At 40.5% G+C, this 25,825-nt stretch overlaps 1 protein-coding gene across 8 annotated transcripts in view; it reads left to right on the top strand.

Moving 5' to 3' along the window:
* The window catches only part of NOS1 (nitric oxide synthase 1), a 290,226-nt gene extending 265,181 nt beyond the window's left edge, over positions 1-25,045 (top strand). For 7 of the 8 annotated variants that reach the window (XM_083151464.1, XM_083151463.1, XM_083151458.1 and 4 more), the window contains exons 19-29: positions 187-325; positions 698-776; positions 2,137-2,330; positions 6,407-6,576; positions 8,089-8,299; positions 9,302-9,389; positions 12,133-12,254; positions 13,433-13,581; positions 17,860-18,054; positions 22,337-22,455; positions 24,454-25,045. In XM_083151464.1, coding sequence (XP_083007590.1) covers positions 187-325; positions 698-776; positions 2,137-2,330; positions 6,407-6,576; positions 8,089-8,299; positions 9,302-9,389; positions 12,133-12,254; positions 13,433-13,581; positions 17,860-18,054; positions 22,337-22,455; positions 24,454-24,469 — 1,482 coding nt within the window. In that variant the 3' untranslated portion in view covers positions 24,470-25,045. Of the gene's footprint in view, positions 1-186; positions 326-697; positions 777-2,136; positions 2,331-6,406; positions 6,577-8,088; positions 8,300-9,301; positions 9,390-12,132; positions 12,255-13,432; positions 13,582-17,859; positions 18,055-22,336; positions 22,469-24,453 lie in introns of all 8 variants that reach the window. The other variant, XM_083151466.1, reaches the window with a different exon arrangement.
* The last annotated feature ends 780 nt before the right edge of the window (positions 25,046-25,825 follow it).

Below are 25,825 nucleotides of genomic sequence, written 5' to 3'. Positions count from 1 at the left end.
ATGACATATAAACTGATACTTGTTCCATGAATCAGTACATTATGCAGCATACAGCTGACATATTTCCAATGTAACCAATTTGCTGCTCATAAGATTATATATTCTGATCAAAAAACTTATAGTAACAATTTTTTTGTACAGTGAAATCCTTACAGAGATTTTACATTTGATTTCTGTTGCATACAGGCTGCATGTGATGTATTCTGTGTAGGAGACGATGTGAATATTGAGAAAGCAAACAATTCTCTGATTAGCAATGACCGCAGCTGGAAGAGGAGCAAGTACCGGATCAGCTTTGTGGCTGAGGCACCAGAGCTCACACAAGGTACATGATTGCACTGCACAGATGTACTCTCCCTAGTCATGATGGAGGATAGTAGACCAATAACTATGGAGCTGTTATGTTGATAAGAGCGATGACTTTTCATTCTTGGTTGTAAAACATCAAGTAAAGATTAACTGGACCAGTCTATTCTAGTGACAGGGTTACCAATGAAATGACTTATTGATAATAAATAATACATTTCTAATGAGTGGGTCCAATAATGTGCATGGACCTTCTACATTATTCCTGGTTGTAGCTATCAACAGATGCCAACACAATGATCAATCATTATATGTATAACTATAAGTACTGTAGAACAGTTTGTGAGCACTGCAACTTGTATAAATGTATCCATAATATCTATTTTAACAGCTCTGTACAGTATTCACAGAAAGAAAGTATATGGCGCCCGAATGTTGTGTCGACAGAACCTTCAAAGTACTAAATCCAGGTACAGTACCGTGTATTTTTCCTTATTACTACAATGTCCAATAGACATTACAGGGTTAATTAATTGCGGCCCCATGGATGCACCCAGGCAAATTTGCGCGACACACGTTATGGCAGCGGGATCTCTCTAAAACATTGCTACAACATCGACTGGGTGTGAATTGGGCTGGGGTTTTAACCCTGTAGCAATTGCAATTTACCCCCTTCGCCCACAATTTAATTTCTCTTTAGATCCGAGACAGCAAATATTTAAATATTTCAACTTCAACTAAAATATCTAAAGTTGTCTATCCATATCCCTGATATATGGGGGGTGTATATATCATATTCTGCATACCCATTCAAGAAGAGACATGGGGTGAGATTTAATAGGATGAGAGTTTCAGAAAGTGAGAGATTTGGTGAGAAATATCCAGTTTTTGTAAAGGGGCAATCATTAACACTGCAAAACCAGTTTGATTTTGCAGTGTAAATGATTGCCGCTTTAAAAAAACCTGGAGATTTCTCACCAAATCTCTCACTTTCTGAAACTCTCATCCTATTAAATCTCACCCAAAATGTTCTCTACCTGGATTGCCCTCTTAACCCTTTGAGTGCCAATATATCTGTGAGAGAGGTTCAAAATATCCACTAAAAATGCCGGCGTCGCTCACATTTATATAAATTAAAATAAAAAATGTTGTGTAAAAAAAATATTATATTTCCTATATAAGGTAAACATTACAGGTCATTATGATGAATAACAATGTTTGCTTTGGTGATTTTTACACCTATTTTGACAAACTTGCTTGGCACTCAGAGGGTTAATATATGGTTGGTGTCATCTAATTGGTTATAAAGAAATTTCAACACAGGTAACTGCAATCATAAAATAAGAGGTAAGTCCAAAAAAACAGCATTTTGTCCCTCATGTTGGAAGGTATAATATGGATTGTGTATATAAAATGTAAACCACTGGAGTATACTAGATTTAAAAAAATAGTTTAATAACGCCCAGTTACTGTTTATAGCTCCACTTAATTGAGAGCTAATTGTTTTTATAAACATTTCTTGTGGTGGAACAAAGAAAACTTAACCTTAGACATAGAAAAATAAAATCTACTGTATAATTTATCTTAACACATGCAAGAATAGCAAAATCTCTGTACTACTACAGGACAGGTACCAGGAGAACTAGTGGTGTCACTGTGCTTAGCTGAGGGGCCCTTGTGGGAAGGGAAGTACTGTATACCCTGCGCCCACCTCCCCCACTTAATCTGGCTATGACTGGGGCCATTGTACTGTAATTCCTGCCATTGGGCCAGTTGAAAGATTTCTGTGACTACAGTCAAATCACTGACGCTTATTATTTTTTACTACAGCCGCTCTACTATATTACTTCGACTTCACACCAATGGACACCAAGAGCTAAGGTACAAACCAGGGGACCACTTGGGAGTGTTTCCTGGCAACCACGATGATCTCGTCAATGCCTTGATTGAAAGATTGGAGGATGCGCCTCCAGTCAATCAGGTAGTGAGGGTGGAGATTTTGGAGGAGAGAAATACTGCCTTAGGTAAGATGAACCCATTTATTCATAAATACATGGATACTTCTATTTCACTGTTTTTTTTTCGAGCACACTCATACTCTTTATACTGTACATTGCATACATGACAAACTTGATAGCTTTTTAGAATATACACCATAGGAATCAATTTAATAATTCATTGTAAACTTGCAAGAAAATGCATTGAGAAATTGAGCCAAGGAAATGTTTTGTATCCCCAGTTTGTATCCCACAGACCTGGGAGCAAACAAGTGGGATGTCTGTTCTGTACCATAATTGGCAGAAATCTCCCCAGATACATGAATGAGCCCTATAGTGCATTGTTCCCACCAGCGGTATGTGGCCATATTATAACTGTGACACAGGGATGGATTCAAAAGTAGGTGCAGGTCACACAGCAGCGGCATATTTGGAAGCTGCTGTAGTGCAAAAATGTGCTAATGCCACAGGAGGCGTCTTGTGTAATGAATGCCTCCTGGTGGCTTCTCGGTTTGTTAATGCAGCATCTGTGTTTGGAGATGCAACATCTGATCTTCTACAAGAAAATCAGACATCTGACTATTTATTTATTATCAGTTTCTTATATAGCGCACACACATATTCCGCAGCGCTTCACAGAGAATATTTGAACATTCACATCAGTCCCTGCCCCAGTGGAGTTTATAATCTATATTCCCTACCACATGTACACGCACACACACAGACATTTTAGGGTTAATTTGTTGGGCGCCAATTAGCCTACCAGTATATTTTTGGATTGTGGGAAACCGGAGTACCCGGAGGAAACCCACGCAAGCACAGGGAGAATATACAAACTCAACACAGTTAGAGCCATGGTGGGGATGGAACCCATGACCTCAGCGCTGCGAGGCAGTAATGCTAACCATTACACCATCTGTAGCCTTTGAGCTTGCCGTTGCTCAATGCAGATGTTCCCAAATAGTGTAGGGGGCACTGTGACCGACATTGCATTCTCTAATCTGCACATGGCTTGCATCGAGGATGGGCATCAATACTGGGGGTCACACAAATGTGACCAAAGCTGTTTGCATGCGTAAACCCCGACCATCGGGGACAGGCTCGAATTCGGCCCATTATGAACATGCTGAATCAGCCCCTTAGTCCAGTACTTTTAAAAAAAATTAATGGTGACATAGCAAATGGTATTGAAGGGAAAGTATGCTTTTGACACAAAGGTATGCAACAGTGTAAACACACCAGGAGGAGTAAAACAAATGATTGATGTTCTAGGTAGATTAGAGGATGGTCAAAAGCAAAATCATGCAATATTCCATCAAAATTCCAAAGGCTAAATATAGTGTTAATGGCACCATATTGGAAACTACTGAGGAAGAGAGGGATCTAGGTGTCACTATTTCAGGGGACTTAAAGGCAGGTAGGCAATGTAACAAAGCAATGAAGAAGGCAAGTCAGATGCTTGGTTGCATACAGAGAGGTATCAGCAGTAGAAAGAAAGAAGTAATAATGCCACTGTATAGGTCATTGGTACGACCTCACCTAGAGTATTGTGTTCAGTTCTGGAGGCCATATCTCCAGAAGGATATAAATACATTAGAGACTGTACAAAGAAGGGCAACTAAAATGGTGCATGGCCTACATCACAAAACGTACCAGGAAAGACTAAAAGATCTTAATATGTATACTTTAGAGCAGAGAAGGGAAAGGGGGGACATGATAGAAACTTTCAACTATGTCAAGGGTTTAAACAAGCTCCAGGAGGGAGACATTCTTCACAGGAAGAGGAGCAACAGAACATGAGGACATGCACTGAAAGTGGTGGGAGGAAGATTTAGGAGAAATATGAGGAAAAATTACTTCACAGAAAGGGTAGTAGATAGGGATGCCAATCCATTTTTTCAATCCCAGGTATTGGGATTGAAAAATACTTAATCCTGGGATTCCCAGGATTAGCCTCCCTAATTAAAGAGACAGAGTGGGCTTAGAAGAGTAAGCGGCATGCCGGTGGCTGGGCTGCGCAGCATGACCCTTGACATCACGTCACGCTGCGTTGTGTGGGGGGTCAGTACTAGCAGCCGGGCAGCACATCTGAGCCATGTAAACCCGGCTTTTAAAAAAGTAGTGAATTTTGTATGGCCGCAGTAATCCCAGAATCCCGGAATTGAGATCTTAAATCCTGGGATTTAAATCCTATTTTAGGCCAAAATCCCAGGATCCCGCCGATCCCGATCATGGAATTGGCCTCCATAGTAGTAAACAAGTGGAATAGTCTCCATCAGAGGTGGTAGAGTCAAATACAATAGCTCAATTTAAACATGCGTGGGATAGACATAAGGATATCCTTAAAAATAAATAAGGATTAAATAGGGTTTAAGGTAACAATATGTTTAAAAAAGGGGCAGACTAGATGGGCCAAATGGTTGTAATCTGCTGACAAATTCTATGTTTCTATGACAGCATAACCCCGTACTGCTTGTTTCACTGTGATAGTCACCAGTTCATCCTACCAGCCTTTTTCGGAGAACCCCATCTTGTTCATCCACACAAATTTTCCGCTAACATTTCAGGCTGAGATCTGGTGATAACACTGTTTAGTATGGGAATGTGCTTTTTTATTTATTATTTTTAGTTTATTTGAAAGCGTTTTTAACCATAGCAAGGTGTGTACTGGTGATCATCACTGTCTACATGGATATGTTGTATATAATATAGATCCATGTAGACAGTGATGATCACTGTTCCATAGAATATAGATCCACACAGGGTAATATGTATCCGAGTCCAGGTCATTTACCTTTAAAGTAAATTGCCAACGCTTGCCAGCGCTTTCCCTCCCCACTCCCACATCATTAAGTGGTAGGAATGTATCTGCATATGGATGTAGGCATGCACATGTTTGCAGATCAAATTTGCATTGTATACATTAGAAACAGGTGTACACCCAGTTCAGGGTCAGGCCCATTATCTCCCCTTTTTAAAAAAATATATAGTACTATATTTAGGGTACATTTTTATGGTAGAATGCATCAGATGAATGCACTATTGTAATGGATTGTAATGGATATTGAAAGCTCCTTTTATATGTCCACAGATGTTTCAGTAACTTTTATTATACTTAGCTGTCAGTCCTATTCCCTACAAGTATCTCGCAGGTGTGAGTATATAACTATGCAACACTTATGGTACTGGATTTTTATTTCCAGCCCCATAGGGCTGCAAGAAAATATCTGTTAAGCACTAAAAGGAGCCACGAGGGGTTCAGGTGCCATTGCCAGCGCTTACATGCCATTGCAATAGCACCTCTTACCTTCGCAGGGAATAGGATTGAACCCATATATTATACCAGTGGTTCCCAATCTTTTTTGAATCTCGGCACCCTAGGGTATCAAGATTGGGTTTATATCTGATTCCTAGGGTCAGTTATGTGGTAAAGGGCAGGATTTGCTTCTGTTTGTACACATTTTATTATTGGCAGCCTCCAGCACTGGTTTTGCCCATAAAAATTTACCATAAAAATTTGAATTGGCTCTGGACCACCAACCCAGGGCACCCCTGCAAGTGTCCCGAGGCACCCCAGGAGCCACGGCACACAGTTTGGGAACCACTGTATTATACATTAGGAGAAAATGATCCCACGCACAAATATTTAGTACAAGCTAAGCCTGCTCGAAGCAAAGGCTTCGAAAGCTTGTCCTGGTAGCCTCTGTGTTTCTGTATGTGTGAAAGAGAAAGAGATGTAGTTTCACTCTCTGCCAGCAGGTGGCAGTGTTTCAGTTAAACACAGACACTACACACACACATATATATATATATATATATATATATATGTATATATATATATGTATATGATATTGATAAAACATTATTAACATGTTTCACCATTTCACAAATTACCCCAAACTCTTTTTATGTACATACTGATCAATACATTGTCAAACTATGTAAATATATTTTTTTCAATTCAAATTAAATTTTAGCACAAAAAAATGAACAAACAAATTGACTGTAAATTGTGTGTTAAAATAGCTGCAACATTACTTTAAGTCAAGTTGGCCCCTTGCTATAGGAAGTCTGAGTACTATGCTGTTGTGTAATCTGCACAGGTGTAATTAGTAACTGGACAGAGGAGGAGAGGATTCCTCCATGCACCATCTTCCATGCCTTCAAATATTTCCTGGACATCACAACCCCGCCCACCCCGATCCTCATGCAGCAAATTGTATTCCTCGCAACCAATGAGAGAGAGAAAAAACACTTGGAGATCCTGAGCAAGGTGATATGTTACTTATTTTCTAATGTTCTCCATTACCTGAGCTTGTGCAGTTAATTAAACAACTTGTAAATACAAACTGATATCACAGTAACATAGTAATTAAGGTTGAAAAAAGATGTTAGTCCATCAAGATCAACCTATTTGACTTGTAACTACTGACTAGAATAAGTCATATCTTTATCATATCCTTCATATCTACAGAATTATATCAACACTACTATACCTGCTGCTTTTAATTCATTACATTCATTGACATGCAATTTATTAACTGGGATAATTTGATTGATTAATTAAGTTAATTATTATGTGATCAGTATATATATATATATATATATATATATATATATATATATATATATGTATATAAAATCAGTAGTTGGCTAGAAGACCTACTTGGACATACAAGACATTGGCAAGTAGATGCATAAATGTTATATTTATTAGTGAATATGTGATTCACTATGATATGTTGTAGTGCATGCAGTGACGTAGCTTCCATGTGGCAGGCCCCGCGGCAGCTTGGGGGAAAAAGCACCAGCGGGGTCTGTGGTGTGTGCCAGTGACTGGGGCACTGACATGCTGGCTGACTCCCCTGCAAGCACAGCTGCCGGAGCACCCCTACTCAGTGGACTCACTGCTGTGAGATTGGAGCACAGCTCCGATAAGGCAGCGTTCAGGTAGAGCCTCCCCTGCTCCCACACTGCAGCTACACTCTCTACATGGGTTGGCCCCGCCCACCAGGCTGAGAGAGGGCTCAGCCAAGCCTCCACTTCCTTCTCCTCATCTGCCTTACTGTGCTGCGGCTGCCTCACCATAATGCCCAGTCTGCTCTGCAGAGGAAGAAACAAAGAAGTCAGGTGGGGGTTGTGCTTACTGGGGGGGGGGGGGGGGTGACATGGGGGAGGGGGCTGTGTATAATAAAGTGTGTACTGGGGGTGACATAGGGGAGGGGAGCAGTGTGTCCTGGGGGGTAACATGGAGGGAGGGGGGCTGTGTATAATGCAGTGTTTCCTAGGGGGGGGGTGTTTAACATGGGGGAGGGGGCTGTGTATAATTCAGTGTGTCCTGGGGGGGTAACATGGGGGAGGGGGGCTGTGTATAATGCAGTGTGTATAGAATAGTATAGAAGACGGTCCGGCACTTCCACTTAATTGTAGTACTTTGGCGGGTGCCCGCAGCAAGCTTACTTTAGCCAATATAGCCAGTGGTAATAATCATGAAAAATGTATTAGCAGCAACGTTTCAATACACTGATATGTATTTTCCTCAGGCTAATTTTTATCAAACAACCATCAACCTTTATGCAACACACCTAGCGTCAAACTGGCCACGGAGTGCATGCCCAGGCTGTTATATATATATATATATATATATATATATATATATATATATATAAAAATAATGCCATGGTGGAAGGGGGGGGCGCCACAAACTTTTTGGTAGGGGGGAGCAAACTTAATAGTTACGCCACTGAGTGCATGGATAGACATTATTCTCTCATTGGCTGCCTAGGGCTTACAAGAATATGAAGAATGGAAGTGGTACAAGAATCCCACTATTGTCGAGGTGCTAGAGGAGTTCCCCTCAGTTCAGATGCCCTCATCTCTGCTGCTCACACAGCTACCCCTGCTGCAGCCTCGTTATTACTCCATCAGCTCCTCTCCTGACATGAATCCTGATGAGGTTCATCTCACCGTTGCTGTTGTGTCCTATCGTACAAGAGGTAAGCTTCATTTCTCCTCTAAAGAGGAAATAATCCACATTTTGAAGCATATACGCCCACTCTCAGAAAAATCCCGAACCTGTCTGGGCAATGTCTTTTCCTACAATCTGTGTAATGCATGAGGGATTGTTTAGGTATTTTTACACTGCATAGAAAGTCCCAGTGAGGAAAAGTCTGAGCGTTCTTCAGGAATATTTAAAAAAACATATCTCAACCCTCCATACATGTGAACTAATGTTCACGTTCGGAGCCCCTATTATCTTGCCGTTACCTCAACTACCCACAACTGTGCATTGGAGCCTGACTACAAATTTAAAAAAACATCATAGATTCCAGATTGTGCTAAAAGTTTGTCAAAAACAAAACAACTTGTGTTAACAATGGATTACTTACTAGTATATATTATTAGATCATGCAAAATATAATGTATGAGTATATTATGTTGCTTTATATATATATATATATATATATATATATATATATATATATATATATATATATATATATATATATATATATATATATATATATATATATTATGATAGAGGTAGACATATACCCTCTAAGATAATCTTGCTCTTACGATTGTAGACCACAGCTGACCTGTAAAAACCCAGCTTTACAAAGTAGTAGTAGCCATGTCTCTATCTCCTTAGCTAATTGTAACAATATTGAAGCACTTGGCATGAAGCACTTGGAAGATACAGATAAACCCTTTCCATATATTATAGTACAGAAAACATTTGCTTTTATTTGCAATTCCCTGATACCACTTAGATAGCCAGACAACTTAGTCATTATGGTAATGATTGGAGCAGGGTTCATTAAAGAACATTTCTTAAACCTTGATTCATATTAGTTTTCCCAGAACAACATTGAATGAAACGTACATTTTATTGTGACATCATAAAACTAGCAATATCAGTATTGCCAATGTAATACCATAAAATATAATATTTGACACAATAACTTGATATTATTTATTTTTGGGCTATTTTTCAGATGGTGATGGGCCCGTGCATCATGGTGTCTGCTCGTCCTGGCTGAACAGAATACAGCCAGATGAAGTTGTTCCGTGTTTTGTAAGAGGGTGTGTTATTACAATTATTATTAACCTTCATAGAAATAGTGGCAATATAATATGAAACCCTTCTAATGCTGTGTACACACAGTGAGATTTGACATTAGATTTTGACTATATAGTCAAAATCGCAGATCGCATGCAGATCACATGCAGATCATACAGGTTTTTTACCTTGCGCTCCCGATGCACACTCCCGGGACAGCACAGAGATGGTCGCTGATAAAAAGGAGATACTGCTGAGGAAAGCGGCAGGGGGACATAGCTGCTCGCCAGGGGAAGTAGCTGGTCACAGGAGCATGCTCCTGCAACCAGTGACCATTGCAGGGCAACAGTCACCCCATATGCACGGGGATATGGTCGCTCAGCGACCATATCCCCGCAATTCTTGCTAAAATTGCACCATGTGTACGGGGCTTTACACATTAAAATGAAGCAGTATTTTTGTACTGTTGCGGAAGCCCGACCGCATATTGTAGGCAAAACCCATGTCAACAGGTTTCATCACATGGTGCATGAACATTCTTGACTATAATAGCCCCTTGGTTGGAATAGCAGCCATAGCCCCAGCATTGATGTAGCAAGCAATAAAATTGAATCACTGTACAACCGTGCTGTTCACACACTGGGGCAGATGTATTAAGCCTTAACAAGAGATAAATGCAAGGGTGATAAGGAGAGATAAACGTCCAGCCAATCACCTGCCAACTGCCATGTTACAGGCTGTGTTTAAAAAAAGTCAGTAAGGAGCTGATTGGCTGGACGTTTATCTCTCCTTATCACACTTGAATTTATCTCTTGTTAAGGTTTAATACATCTGCCCCACTAATACATATGAAGACAAGAAATGCACTGTTAGTAATGCTACATTTTATGGCATAGTTGCACTAAGAGAACATTTTGGACAAATCCACGATGAATATTCTGATTGTTTCATGCTTCCCTCAAATTCCTAAAATCAGGGCTGTTGCTCTGCAATGGGGACAGTTGGGAGGAATGTGATAGTAATAGAGTCCTGTTTCAGAGCATAGAGTCCTGCCCTAGTACCGTGGGAAGGCAATTTCACTTGACACTTTCTTAATTGCAGGTTTAAAAGCAGCATACTGTACATTAACCAAAACTGTCACTTCCCCAAAGTACCAGGTTGATAGTATATTGGAAAAAAGAGAAAGAGAATGGCCGAGCACTACAGATCCAGGGGTTGTTGTACCTTATATTTCATTGGAGCTATTATTATTATTTTTTATAAATTTTATTGAATTTTACATATGAAAGATCAGCAACATTCACGGTATGTTATAGATCTTGCAACATACACATTTGAGCTATGATTTAAGCAGCAGTCAAATGTGGGTACTCAACCACATGAGAGTCAAGAAAATAAATAGAAGAAAGACTGCTAAAAATAATAGCAAATTAATAAAAAAAGACACTTAAGACTAAATATGGTATACGATACGGTGCAACGCGATATTGTACAATAAAATATTGTATCGCATCGTATGCCATACACTGGCAAACAATGCGATGGTATACGATTTTTTATTGTACAAGCACCCTGATGGGTCGTTACAATGTTAAATGCCCCCCCATTGTGAACGCCACCCCCAGGATCAACGTCAACCCAAAGCGTGGCAAGCAGCGGCGGTACGCGTCCTCTGACCTTTTCATACCCCCACTATCCACGTCAGCTTGGAGTTGATTTTAGATAGTGTGGCGAGCGCAGCGAGCCACCAAGCCCGAAGCCTGGCGAGCGTAGTGAGCCCCGTGAGGGGACGCGGAATACATGTAAAGTAATACGCGTCCGCTCGCCACGCTTCAGGCTTGATGCTCCAGATTTGATGATACTTAACAAGGTGCAGAAACAGCTATAGTTAAAAAGGTGATGAATTAAGTTTTAATTAGTAGATGAATATGAGTATAATTGAATATTGTTCCATTAGTAGTAGAACAAACACATGGGTTAGTCAATCATTTTTATTAGTCACAGTCAATGAGAATAATAAAGCATGAGCACAGCGTTGATAAATACTGTGAAGTGGAAATGGCGATAGTTACCACTCCAGAAGCAGTTATTATAGATCAGGGCTGGGCAACACCGGCCCTCCAGATGTTAGTGAACTACACATCCCAGGATGCTTTGCATTAGTTTTGCTATGTGGCCATGCTGAAACTGATGCAAGGCATTCTGGGATGTGTAGTTCACTAACATCTGGAGGGCCGGTGTTGCCCAGCCCTGTTATAGATGGACCTGTCAGATGGATAAAGGCGAAGAAACACTTTAGCACTCTCTTTCCTGGTACCAGTATTTGTCCTGAATCATCAGTTGCGCCCATACAGACAGACGGACCCCACTATACTGAGGCATATTGCAAACCAGTCGGGAACCGACATTTAAGGATCAACACCCCGGTGATGATCCCTTGAATAACAATTCTGTTTCTTGGCTGACCTATATGGAATGACAGAGCATGGGAAAAAGAAAACCCATAACTGTGCACTTCTGTTTTTTAATTGGTACTTATTTCCTACTTGTACTGTGATGCCTATAGCATAAAGTCCGGTACAATGTGAATTCACAATTTCCAGCATTTAATGCAATTCTGTATAGAAGAATATCACAATAATATGCAAAGCAAAGTGTTTCATAATTGTGTATGATATTGTTCTTATAAAACCAACATATGGATAATATAGCTTAGTACACATACCACAAAGCAGACATACCTAACATGGGTCTCATCATCTGCAGTGCTGCAAGTTTCCACATGCCACAAGATCCACATGTGCCCTGCATTCTGATTGGTCCTGGCACTGGCATCGCACCCTTCAGGAGCTTCTGGCAGCAACGTGTCTATGATATACAGCACAAAGGTGGGGCAGCTGATTTCTCTAGAATATAAGATTTTCCATAGCCCATCATAGTCTTTATTTATTTGTAGTGCATATCAGTAGTTTCCTACATAAATATGTGACAAAAATGAACATAGCAAGTAATGGGTGCAAGGTATGCGAAGCACATGGGCCCCTGGGTCCAGGGGGCCCACACTGCATACTCTGCATCCAAATGCATACCCCTCTGGAGTAATGTGATGGCCATTGCTGTTGACAGAAATGGTGAATGGGCAGTAGATATGTCTTCAGGAGAAAGGTACGGGCACTATTGACCTGCACATGCACTGTAGACTCTGGCACAAAGTCAGAATGTACATTGCTGCGCCAACTGCTAGAGAGGCAGAAGCCCGCACGGAGTTAGGAATTCCATCTGCTTTATTGAATTCCTGCCATAGCTCTGTGCAGCTGTACATAACCTTTCAAAGATATATTCATCTCTGGTTGGAATTAAAGTAGTGTAGCAGATGTATTAAGCCTGGTGAAGTGATAAAGTGCAAGGTGATAATGTACCAGCCAATCAGCTCCTAACAATCATTTTTCAAACTCATCCTGTTCAGAGCTTATCACCTTCCACTTTACCACTTCACCAAGCTTAATACATCTGCCCCACTATTTTGAACTACATTGTATTACAGGTTGAGTATCCCGTATCCAAAATGCTCGGGACCAGGAGAATTTTGGATAACGGATTATTCCGTATTTCGGAATATATTAATATTTCAATTATGTATTTTGAAGTATCTTGCATGTATGCTGTATAAACACATAAAATACACACAAATATATTTTATTACCACATAAAATACACACAAATATATTTTATTTGTTCAAAAAACAAGGTTTCAAAACATGAAACAAAATTTGTGTACTATCTCAGATATTGATTTTGAATGCCAAGCAATCATTTTCTTGCACATATATAGTGCCAGTTACATATCATGTCACCGGTAGTGCTGTTACAAATGTCCCCAGTGAGTTTTTAACAAAAAAAATATTTTTTTTTCACTTTCTGGAATGTATGGTTTTCGGAATAATTCGGATAACAGATACTCGGATACGGGATACTCAACCTGTAATAGGAATGATCTTTTGTGAATGATGAAGGATGCATGTTTCCCATTTATTTAAGTGAATAATTATGAATTTACTTTTTTTAGGAATGAAACCTTGTCCAATGATCCTTGTGTTTGGATGCCGGGAATCCAAAATTGATCACATCTACAAAGAGGAGGCCATGCTTGTGAGGAACAAAGGGGTGTTTAAAGAACTGTTAACAGCATATTCCCGAGAACCAAATAAACCAAAGGTAGTTAAAACATAGTTAGAACCAAACTATAAAGAGGGGTGTGCAATAAGTTTCTGAATTCACCAAAAATATTAAATTTACAAAGTGAACATCACATATTTTTATAAAGTATTCACTAGTGGAAGCAATAGAAGGGTTTAGGAACACTAGGTGTCCCAGGAGGGCGCCTAGAAAGGAGTGGGATTGCTCTAGCTGCGGTTTCGGGAATTTGGGTGCCAGGCCCAAATAATATAAAAGTACAAAAACAAGGAGGGTGAAACCGCGCTGTCTAAGAACATGTGACAGGTGTAAAAAGGTATTTAGACAATTTTAATAAAAGAATATATATTGTAAAAAAGTATCAAGTAAATTCATTAAATCATTCCGTTATGGAAATATAGGTACCAGAAATTTAAAAATAGAGCATGGATAGTCACCCAAAGTTCAGGATGGTGTCCTGTGTCCATTCCCATAGTGCTTGCTTAATGGAAAGTCCCGATAGTTGGAGGCCGATTTTAAAGGACTTGTTTAGGAGAGATTGCTGTCTCCAACCCAGGGAGCGCCTGTTGGTTAGGGGCTCTACCTGGTTCACTTGATATTTGTATGTCCTGATGGTCACGGCTGCTGGGGTATTCCAGAAAGCTGGTCCGGTCACAAGAAATGGGGACAGTATTGGAGTCCAGAAGATGGGTGTCTTGGCTCTGTTCCACCAATGCGTTTCACTTTATAGCTTTTTCAAGCTTCGCTCTCAATGCTTTGGGCACACTATTTTATTCTCCCACCACACCCTAGTGGATGGTAGGGCATGAAATACTGCCTGTCGGCACATGTCAGCTCAAAAAACAGTGAAAAAACCCATGTCGACCTCGCGACCTCTCGACCTAACCCATGTTGATCTAACGCATTTGTCGACCTAAAACCATGTCAACCGTGTCCCATGTCGACCGTCATCCATGTTGACCTAGAACCCTGTAGACCTTGCTGCCTGTCGAGCCAACGGTGTCGACCTAATGACTGTCGACCTAAGTGTGGTCAATAATACGACTGTATCCCGAAGAGCCAAGGTTGTATTTCAGAGCTTGTGGTGCAAAATGTACCTTCATATCCAAGTTTTTGAATTGGGAATTCATGGCTACATCTGTGGATATTAAACAAAAAACATAGAGGAGATTCTAATAAAGGTTAATTATGTTTACTGATAAAATTATTTAGAAAATACTCTAAAAAAGGTGCTTGATTCACTAACTATTAAATACATTCCTAAAGTAACTAAAGGTAAATTCAACAAAAAAAAGCCACCATGGTTGGACAAAGAAGTAAGGTCAGCTATCAACAATAAAACCAGAGCCTTTAAATTCTATAAAAATAACTTGAATGAGGAGGCGTTCGCAAAATACAAAGAATCAAACAAAACTTGTAAAGGGGTAATTAAAGCAGCTAAAATATTATATGAAGAGTGCATAGCCACTGAAAGCAAAACCAACCCAAAGAAGTTTTTTAAATACATAAATAGTAAACGTTTAATTAAGGAAAACATAGGCCCACTAACTGATACTAGTGGAAAAAGTGTTACTGAGGACAAGGGAAAAGCAAAACTGTTAAATGAGTTCTTCTCATCAGTATTTACTAAGGGAGAGCAGACTGTGGAACGAACATTTACCACAAACGGGACAAATAAGCCAGATCTCATTGTGGATTTCACGCCAAAGGAAATAATACTGAGGCTAAGCAAACTCAAAACAAATAAGTCACCAGGGCCAGATGGGATTCATCCGAGGGTATTAATGGAATTAAGGGATGAACTAGCTACCCCCCTACATTATATCTTTAGCAAGTCACTATCGTCAGGTATAGTACCAAAAGATTGGAGAATAGCAGAGGTAGTGCCAATATTCAAAAAAGGAAAAAAGGAAGATCCCGCTAATTACAGACCCGTTAGTTTAACATCAATTGTGGGTAAACTATTTGAAGGATTTTTAAGGGATGGTATCCAGGAATATTTAGATCATCACCGTCTACTCAGTACTAACCAACATGGGTTCGTGAAAAATCGTTCATGCCAAACTAATCTACTAGGGTTCTATGAAGAGGTTAGCAAAAACCTCGATAATGGAAATGCTGTAGATGTGATTTTCCTAGATTTCGCTAAAGCATTTGATACTGTCCCACACAAGAGATTGATTAATAAAATGGAGAACCTAGGATTGGGTGAAAATATCTGCAGATGGGTAGGGAATTGGCTATGTAATAGAGAACAAAGAGTGGTTGTGAATGGTGCCGTATCAGATATGATACCGGTACTAAGTGGAGTGCCCCAGGGTTCGGTTTTGGGGCCCATTTTGTTTAACATTTTTATTAACGATATTGGGATAGGGTTACTCAGCAATGTATCCATCTTTGCGGACGATACAAAACTTAGCAAAGTCATCAAATCACCAGAAGATGTCACCATGCTTCAAAATGATCTTGCAATTCTAGATGAGTGGGCAAAAAAATGGAAGATGAGGTTCAATGTAGATAAATGTAAGGTTATGCACCTTGGGAGACACAACCAGTGTGCAAGTTACAACCTTAGCGGAGAGGAACTGGGTAATTCCATACTTGAAAAGGATCTAGGAGTCCAAATAGACAGCAATCTAGGATGTAGTGCCCATTGTAATGTAGCTACAAAAAAGGCCAACAAAATTCTGGCATGTATTAAGAGGGGAATGGAAACTAGGAACTCAAGGGTAATTATGCCACTATATAAAGCATTGGTGAGACCTCACCTAGAGTACGGAGTACAGTTCTGGGCCCCACACTATAAAAAGGACATCATAGAATTAGAAAAAGTCCAAAGGCGAGCAACAAAGCTTATTAGGGGAATGGAGAATTTAAGCTACGGGGAGAGATTAAGCAATTTGGGACTATTTACATTAGAAAAGAGACGTTTAAGGGGGGACATGCTCAACATGTACAAGTATATCAAGGGCCAATATAAGGAACTGTCACACACCCTATTTTCTACTAGAAAGGAATCTAGGACGCGAGGGCATGAGTATAGATTAGAAGAAAAAAGATTTAATTCAGCTAGTAGAAAGAATTTCTTTACGGTCAGAACAGTCAAACTCTGGAACTCTCTTCCCAGAGAGGTGGTAACGGCTGGCTCATTAAATGCGTTCAAGGCAAAGTTGGACAAACATTTACTGGAGAAAAACATCCATGGGTACAAATAAGAAATATAATTTGTCTGTAAAATACCAGAACCTACCAAATCAGCAATGGATATCTATACCAGGTTGAACTAGATGGACGCAAGTCTTTTTTCAACCTTACCTACTATGTAACTATGTAAATTAAGTGAATTGCACTGTTTTATTTTAATGGCTCATGTATTTCAATATGGTTTACATTGTGTGTACTACATGCAGAAAACCTACTAAAAATAACGGAAGCAGTGTCGGACAAGGTCATGAAGGGCCCAGCGGGGGAATACAGTGATAGGGACCCATGATTAGGGGTGTGGCTATATATATATATATATATATATATATATATATATATATATATATATATATAGATAGATATAGTGCTAGTACATGCATGATAATGCACCAGACTAAGAACAATGCCCAGTAAAAAATACACCATATTCCAGTGCAGTACAATGTAGCATATGTATACTTTATAATTAGCGCAGAAGAAGGTGGCGACTTAAGCAGTGGAGCCCACTCTGGGTTTCACCGGTGGGTCAGTGCAACCTTAAATGGAAGAGAAGTCACAGGAGATATTTACTCCCCCCACCTACACCAATACCTCAACCAGACCGTCATCTTTAGTTGACCCACCTACAATGTGAGATAACCAGCCCCAGGCTTAGCAGGTTGGACTGATTCAACTGGATTATGGAAACCTGTACCATGGGGTTGCTCCTATAGTAGAGGGACCAAACACAGACTTTCATAGCATAGGGCTTGAGATTCTTGGAGTATTTTGGAGGCTTGTGCAGAGGTTTTTGGTTTATAAATAGGCTCCTTTAAATTTCAAGCTAAATAGTCCTAAATTGCTCAAAAAGCAATTGCTTACTAGAACCTTACAGAACTTTTTCTATGTGAGAACTCGCCTACCTATACTGTATCGCTGGTCTGCATAGATGCACTTGCGTGTATCAGGTTATTTTTCTCAGAAATATTATGGTATATTATTCTTTGATGTAGTAAAATAAAATAAGCTGTTATAAATATTAACCACATGTAGCATTGCAGTACTTCTTTGCAGTCTAGAACAGTCTAGATGACGCACTCCTATTTTGAATTCCAGAAATATGTGCAAGATGTCCTCCGTGAACAGCTCTCTGAGGTAACTTTCAAAGCTCTAAAGGAGCAAGGAGGTCATGTATATGTATGTGGCGATGTCACTATGGCCGGTGATGTTCTTAAAAGCCTGCAACACATTGTGAAACTACGTGGGAACATGAGCAGTGAAGAGGCAGGTGCCTTTATCAGTAAGCTAAGGGTGAGTACATACATCTACACATAGCATTGTTTTCTGGATATATATAGTCCCACACCACAATGGTATGGTCTGCAATGTACATGATTGATGGCTACTAAACTGACATTTTTGGTGCATTCTAGAGAGTTTTCTGTTGCCCGCTAAACATACTATTCATTTTTGCCATACCATCTTTTCTTTCAGGTACCATATCCCCCCTTTGTACTCTTTCACATAAATACCTGTTAACTTTATTGTTTCTCCCATGTCTTCTCTACCACCTTGCATAACTCCCTGATGTTTATTGTGCCTCCAGTTTGTTCCTCTTGTCTTCACTTCTTCATGTCTGCTTGTCCCAGGTCGATCATGTTTAACATGCAACCATGATTTTTCTCAGGTCTGGTGAACCCCATGTCTAATCAGTTTGTTATGCATGTCTGGTCATGGGGTCTGAAGCTGGGTACATGCTAAAAGATTAATCACTCCTTCTATTCAGTATATATTGTATACTAGGTGATTCATCGCGCCCTACGGACACTATTCACACCGTCGTAAGGGGCTTGAGTTATAGGTGAAATGTGTTAAATAGAGAGCATATGATTTGGAAGGGGGTGTGTATTGTATAGTGTGTGTGGATGGTACAGTGACATTTGTGGGGGGATGTGTGTTGTTTAGGTGTGTGTGTGCAATAGTATAGTAGGGTGTTTTTGAGTCAGCGGCTCCCCACTGGTGGAGGTCACGACACAGGAAAACAGGAGGCTGGGTAGTGAAAGGGGTGTGTGGGCATAAGGGGGACTAAAGAGGAGGGTGGGGGACACTGTGCAGCTTCTGCCAGTGGGTGAGGGTCCAGCGTGGCAGCACAAGAGTACAGGAGGGTGGTCCTGAGTCAGTGTCTCCTCCTGGGAGGCAGAGGGTGTCTGGCACTGTGGGCTGGTTCTCTGTTACTATGTGAGTGTGTGTGGGCGGAGTCAGAGGCTCTGATAGGCTATTAGCCTATGACTCCACCCAGCATTATAGACACACTCACACATTGGAGCTTATTCTGATCGTAGCGGCCAAACGTGCGTACGTTCGCTATTAACGTACGCTATCCGTACGCGGCCGTTGGGGGTAAGTCCACCCACAACTCAGCCGCATTCGTACGGCCAGAAACACCGGCAAAGGGGAGTGGCGTACAATTGAGCGTACGCCAACGTACACGGACGGGCCAGCCCTTACACTCCGACAACTGGCGTACAATTGAGCGTACACCACCGTTTACGGACGTCTCTCGGCCGTCTTCCCACCGACTTCTTGCGGCTATCTGAGCGTACGCCAGCTTGCACGGACGGGTCCCTATTGTTTTCAATAGAAAAGTCAGCTTATGTCACCGCTCGTGAGAGTGAGCGTACGTCCGTGTACGCTGACATACCCTTCACATATATGGACCTGCAAATCTTGCCTTTCAACTATAATTATGAAAATTAATTAATTGATTGAATTAATAATGTGCAAAATAGTGGCCATGGGCTTAAAACATTGCTGAAACATCCTTTGTAGGTGTTAGATGTGGTTTATGTTATTGTATCATAAATACAAAACCTATGTTTGTATTAGAGTGAACACGTTGACACATGTCGACTTGTGTAGATTGAGTGTGCTACTGTGTAAAGTCTATGAAAGCACATAGTGAATGTGTCTAACTGTTTAGCAAATAGCTACCTTAGCATATATAAGCAGGTCTTAAAAAGATTCTTACCTTAAATTAAACAAACCTTTAAATGTAGAGAAGTATAGAAAGATAAGCTTCCAATGTGTTTGAGTGCTGTGTGTAGGCTTGCAGGTAGTGAAATCATGGTTTGGACTTAATAGACTGCAGCATTGGTTATTACATTCAGGTGTATGTGTTTGGTAGTAATCAGCGTAAATTAGCTAACCCAGGCGCATGCTGGCATGCGGTATCTGTAGGGGTGGTTTGAGATGGCGGTTGGCGGCCGCCTGTTTTGTGTCCGAAATGAACGGTGCTTTAGTCGATCGTGCGGTAGTAGCACCGCTCAATTTTGGTGCACACCCCCGTGTACGCCCATATTTACGCCCATTTTCCCTCATTATTTCGGCCGCTCCCCTCATCACGCCCCTATGCCGCCCCCAATGCCCGTACACTCGCGTACAGGTTTTTTCGCACGTAGAGACCCGTCCGTAAGCGTTGTGGAGTGTTCGCGCCTGCGCATTAGCGAATGTACGCATGCGCAGATCATTAAAATCCCCGGGACGTACGCGTACGGCCCGGCCGCACCAACCAAAATAAGGCCCACTGAGTGACATATTTGGCCAAATATATAAGAGATGTACTGGTTGAAATGTAATATAGTTAGAGAATCAGAAAGTGAGGGATTTGGTAAGAAATCTCCATTTATATTTTTTAAAGCGGCAATCATTTACACTGCAAAACCAGTTTGATTTCAGTGTAAATGATTGCCGCACCATGAAATTAAAAGAATCAATATAAAAGATCTAACGACAAAAAGTGTTTGCGCATCTTATCCTATACCACCCATCCACCCCTCCCCTTAAGACAGGCAATGAATGGGTTTTACTGTACTTCTAAAAATAAGCTTTATATGTTCTTATTTACTTAAGTCATTTATTTTGCAATTGCTGCTCCACTATTTTCAGATTATATTAAAAAGCAAATGGAACCACTATTTGATGTTAACCCTTTGAGTGCCATGTGAATTTGTCAAAACTGGTTTGAAAATTTTCAAGCAAACATTTTGTTCTTCATAATGACCTGTAATGTTTACCTTATTTAGGAAATATAATCTTTTTTTAACCAACATTTTTTAATTAATTTTATATAACAAGTGTGAACGACGCTGGAATTTTTAGCCAATATTTTACGCATCTCTCACAGATGTTGGCATTTTTAGTGGATATTTTTGCACGTCTCTCACAGAGATGTTGGCACTCAAAGGGTTAATAATACAGGCCATATGTTAATGAGATAAATGAATACACTGTACATAAAAAAATTATAGTTATTTTCAACAAAATCTGTGTCAATTGACATTTCATCTTGTTTGAAATGGGAGAACCTTTTATAAACTTGTGTTTTACTCATAGCTTCCTTGTAAGCTGTCTGTAGCTTAACCACCGTATCCGACGCATTATCAGATGCATTTTTTCTCAAAAGGAGACAAAACTTCTCAGCAGCACATTAATTGTGTGAATCAGCCATCAAAAAGATTGAATAACTAATTGAAAAACGCTGGGGTCAAACGCTACCTTCCCCCACAATGTTGGTGGGAATTCCTCCAACCTCTAGAACATGCTTCCTGTTACTTTTGAGTACCTCTCATAAATGCATAACTCTGTTTAAATGTCTATTTAATTGCAAATATCTTAGTACAACAAAATAACATTATAAGAAACAATGAAGACTATTCTAAGATAGTATCGTTTTATTAACCGATTAAGACATTTCTTCCTAATCTACTATGTTTTCAATGTATTTACTGTCCAATATCTTATTTTATGATGGTAACATACACGTAACTCATTGGTTCTAAAGTGCCATGGCATCCCTTCCTCCTGATTTGACATTGTAGCCCAGCAGAATCTCTGCTCCTTTTCAATATAGAGTAGTAGTGGGCAGTAGCTTTACAGCCATAAAACTGCAAGATGGTGGCCCTGTGTCAGTGCCCAGGAACCATATAATACTTAATGCCTGACACACATTTACTGTTTTAGGCACACCTTACACCCTGGAGCAGGAGACCTAGGCAACTGACTAGGTAGCACCAACCCTGGCTGTTAATTTTCCATTATTTAGACCAGGCATGTCCAAACTCTGGCCCTCCAGCTGTTGTGAAACTACACATCCCAGCATGCCTTGCCATAGTTTTAGCATTCCCTAATAGCAAAACTGTAGCAAGGCATGAAGGGGCTTGTAGTTTCACAACAGCTGGGCAGCCATAGTTTGGACATGCCTGATTTAGACAATGCCACAAAAAAACCTTGGGAATAGATGTATGAAGCGATGATACTTTTGGAGATGTTGCCATGTGCAATCGGTTGCTAACTATAATTTTATAGAATCCATTTGATAAAAGCTGATTCGTTGCCATTGACAAATTCTGCACTGGCTCACTTCTCTGCTCTTTGCACTACTTCATACTTATTCCCCCTGTTTCGAATGTTATAAGAAATGCACAAGGTGCTACTAGTAGTAAAATGTTTCAAATCCTTTTATTGGAGCAGGTGAAAGCCTTTACATGTAATCTGAAGTTCTGAAATGAATGACTGATATTGCCTCTTATTTTAGGATGACAATAGGTACCATGAAGATATTTTTGGAGTCACACTGCGAACTTATGAAGTCACAAATCGTCTCAGATCTGAATCTATTGCATATATTGAAGAAAGCAAAAAGGACTCAGACGAGTGAGTTTAAATGGTACTGTTATGGTCCCCAAATTACTCTTACAGAAAAAGTACATTTGCTTGATAAATATGGTAACATCCAGCCCCGGCTGGAGCGCTGTGGATGTATGTTTTTTGAGCTACAGTAACTCTGTACACTCAGGGGTAAATTTGGTAAGATGAGAGTTCTACTGAAGTTGGGATGTTGCCCAAAACAACCAATTAAATTCTACCTATTATTTTTTAGAAAGTGCTAAAAAAATAAGATGTTGAATCTGATTGGTTGCTTTGGGCAACATCCCATCTTCAATAAAACTCCAATCTTAGTAAATTTACTCTTCATTATTATCTCAGTAGTGGTGAGGAAAGATGTGTTATCAACATGCATATAATAAATAGGCTGTTCCTCAAAATCTATTACATTGCTGCGATATAAAAGAACCTGTTAATAATTAATTAAAAATGAAATTTGTTCACCTAGAAAGAATGTACTCCATCTGTATATAACACATAAACACAATTAGTGATAAAGTTAAATGTAATGTTTCTCATCTTTATTGAGTATTGTGGATATCCTGTGACAAGTGCCAACATCAGCCAGTTACTGACATTAGTAATGATAAGTAGGTTCATACTTTTTCTCAAATTTAATTGTATGGAGAATAAAAAAAGTGATTATGAAAACTCTCACCTACCAGAACCAACACCATCAATTAATGACTCAACATTTGTATGATAAAGTATGGTAGGTCCCAGCATACTGTGAGTGGTTGAGGCTTAACTTCTACCTCTTGAGGCTTAGCTTATCTACCTCTTATAGCCTTCTAAAATGCACCCCATAAAGTTGAGTGTAAATAGTTCTCTCCCATCATCAGTCTCTTTGTTTGGTGAATATCCTGCAAGTTACAGACAGGGCCAGCAACAGGATCACGGGACCCGGATCAAATGTCGTCATCCCCCATCTTGTATCCTCAACCCCCCTACACCGTGCCCGCTTACAGATGTTGTGCTATCACCAACACTGTTAGCCAATGTGAGAGAAGTGCAATGTATCTTGTACAGTAAGATGATCTACAATTTTCGCCAAAGTACAGTATATACTGTACACGGCCTATAATGTTAGGTAAGCATAGGTGACTTGGCCTTATATTATACTGTGTCTCTGTGTTTGTACATTAGAAATTCAGCTGTTTAGACCTTCTCACACATTAACAAACACAGACGGTAGCAGACTAGCTTTCAAAGCTTTTGCTTTGAGTGGGCTTACTAGTAATAATAATAAGAACATACAGTCCTCTGTACTGAAAGCAGTAACAATGCCTTCATTTTGTGGTATGCAGTTACACAGTTGACAATAACTACAGAATGTCGACATTTATAAAGTTCACATCAGAATGTCTACAGTTCTGATGTTGACATGGAAAATCTCAACACGGACAAAATGTCAACATAGTGAAAATTTCACCATTGGATTAGTTTTAGGCATACAGTACAAATGAATTGTTGCATTGTAACCATGTTGACATTATGCATGATGAATGATCATTGTTAATATAATGTAGTCAATTTGGTGAGTTAACCTTAAAAATCCAGATTCACCTATCCCAGCTGAGATCGCAGAATCTGGACTTTTTAACATGCTAAATATCCAGATCCCTCAACGTCTGAGCATCTGGTCAGAGGGGCGACGGAACGGAGGATCACCCACAGCTGGTGTATGGTGCCCATAAGGTGATTTGTCTGAATGATCACCTAGTGGCCACAGTGGAACATGAATCCATCAGAGTTTGGTATAAATGATAGAGAGAGACTGCAGTAGATAAGCATAAGATACATCCAAATCCCACAATTTCTTTGTTAAACTACTTTTTATAAGTAGTTTAATTAGTCATTTCTAAGTACTGTAGTTTATTTGATATATGTTTCATTCAATATATATAGAAAAAATGTATTCTATTTACAATGTGTCCAACTTTTATGTCCCATGTTTTTAGATGAGCTTCTTTTTGTCTCTTTCAGGGTTTTCCGCTCATAACTGGAATGTTTCATTGTCAATGGATGACAACCTTGTCATGTGGCACCCTACGTCATGCACATGGCATATCCCACTTGCATGTACACTGTTTGTGGAGACATACATAAACTGTGTGTACTGCATGTATGACACAAGCCAATCCCTCTGCACCTATGTGGGGATTTCCATATACTAACTTGCTTCATCTTTCTCATATAAAGCCTCACTTACAAGATGGATTTTGTTACATCAGAGGCAAAAGTTAATCTTTTTTTCTTCTTATGGGACTATGAGCACCGATCTGCCTGCTGTCCTGTGCTGTCTTTGTCTTTTGCTCATAAACATATATAAACTATGTGAGAGACCTATATATGATATCTGTTCTATTGTAATGATGGGATTCCAGATGTTTTGGATTCACTACCATTGTTTTGCTTGAGATTCAGCAGCTGCTTCTTGAAACAAAAAAATGATACACCCTCCCCCCAAGAAACAAACCACTCGCTGGTGCATGAGAATTGTCATTGTCCTCAGGCCTTGCTTTGCATTGTTCCAACTGAAATATGTCTATTTAGTAAATGAGATCTGAAAATGTTATGTCTATGTTACATTTTATGCAAGAAGCCAGAATGATTTTGGTCCTCAGTCTGCATTGCTTTGTCTTATTCCTCAGTTATTACATATATACCATACCTAAATACTAAACCCTAGAATCCTGCTTTTATACCCTATTAAAACAATGCAACATGAACAAGATACGGAAATAATGTACCCAAGATTGGAGCCTTTACAGCAACAGTATTCAACATGTGGCCCTCCAGCTGCTGTGGTACATTGCAGCATACCTCCCAACTGTCCCGCTTGTTGCGGAATGTCCCGCTTTTTTGGGATGTTCCCACATCCCTCCCGCAGCCGGCAGTGTTCCGCGGTGGATGGGGGGGGGGGACATGCTGGGCATGCCCCCAGCGCCGCTGCAAGGCACCTCAGCGCCCCAGGCGGGGGGAGCCACGCCGCCCACCTGGCTGCTCCGGCTACCGGCGAGTCACCCTATGGGGATGGGGTGGCGCACAGCAAGTCAGCCGTGGTGCGTGCTCAGGAGATGCACTGTCCACAGACGGGAGGGGGGTGAGGGCGCCGCAGCAAGTCAGCCGTGGTGCGTGCTCAGGAGATGCACGGTCCACGGACGGGAGGGGAGGGGGGTGCGGGCACCGCAGCAAGTCAGCGGTAGTGCAGGTGACTTGCTCCGGCGCACGGGCGGGCAGGGGGGGGGTCAGCAAGTCAGCGGTCGCGTGGGTGAGCAGTGCTGGTGGGGCCTTAACTGGCTTTACGGGGGGGAGAGGTGCGGGCACCACTCACCTTGCTCCACGCTACTGACCT

Source organism: Crinia signifera, chromosome 1 (genome assembly GCF_055691185.1).
Source record: "Crinia signifera chromosome 1, ASM5569118v1, whole genome shotgun sequence".
In the NCBI taxonomy this organism is placed as follows: domain Eukaryota; kingdom Metazoa; phylum Chordata; class Amphibia; order Anura; family Myobatrachidae; genus Crinia; species Crinia signifera.
Note: the sequence above shows the minus strand (reverse complement) of the source record. Positions and strands in the feature narration are given on the sequence as shown.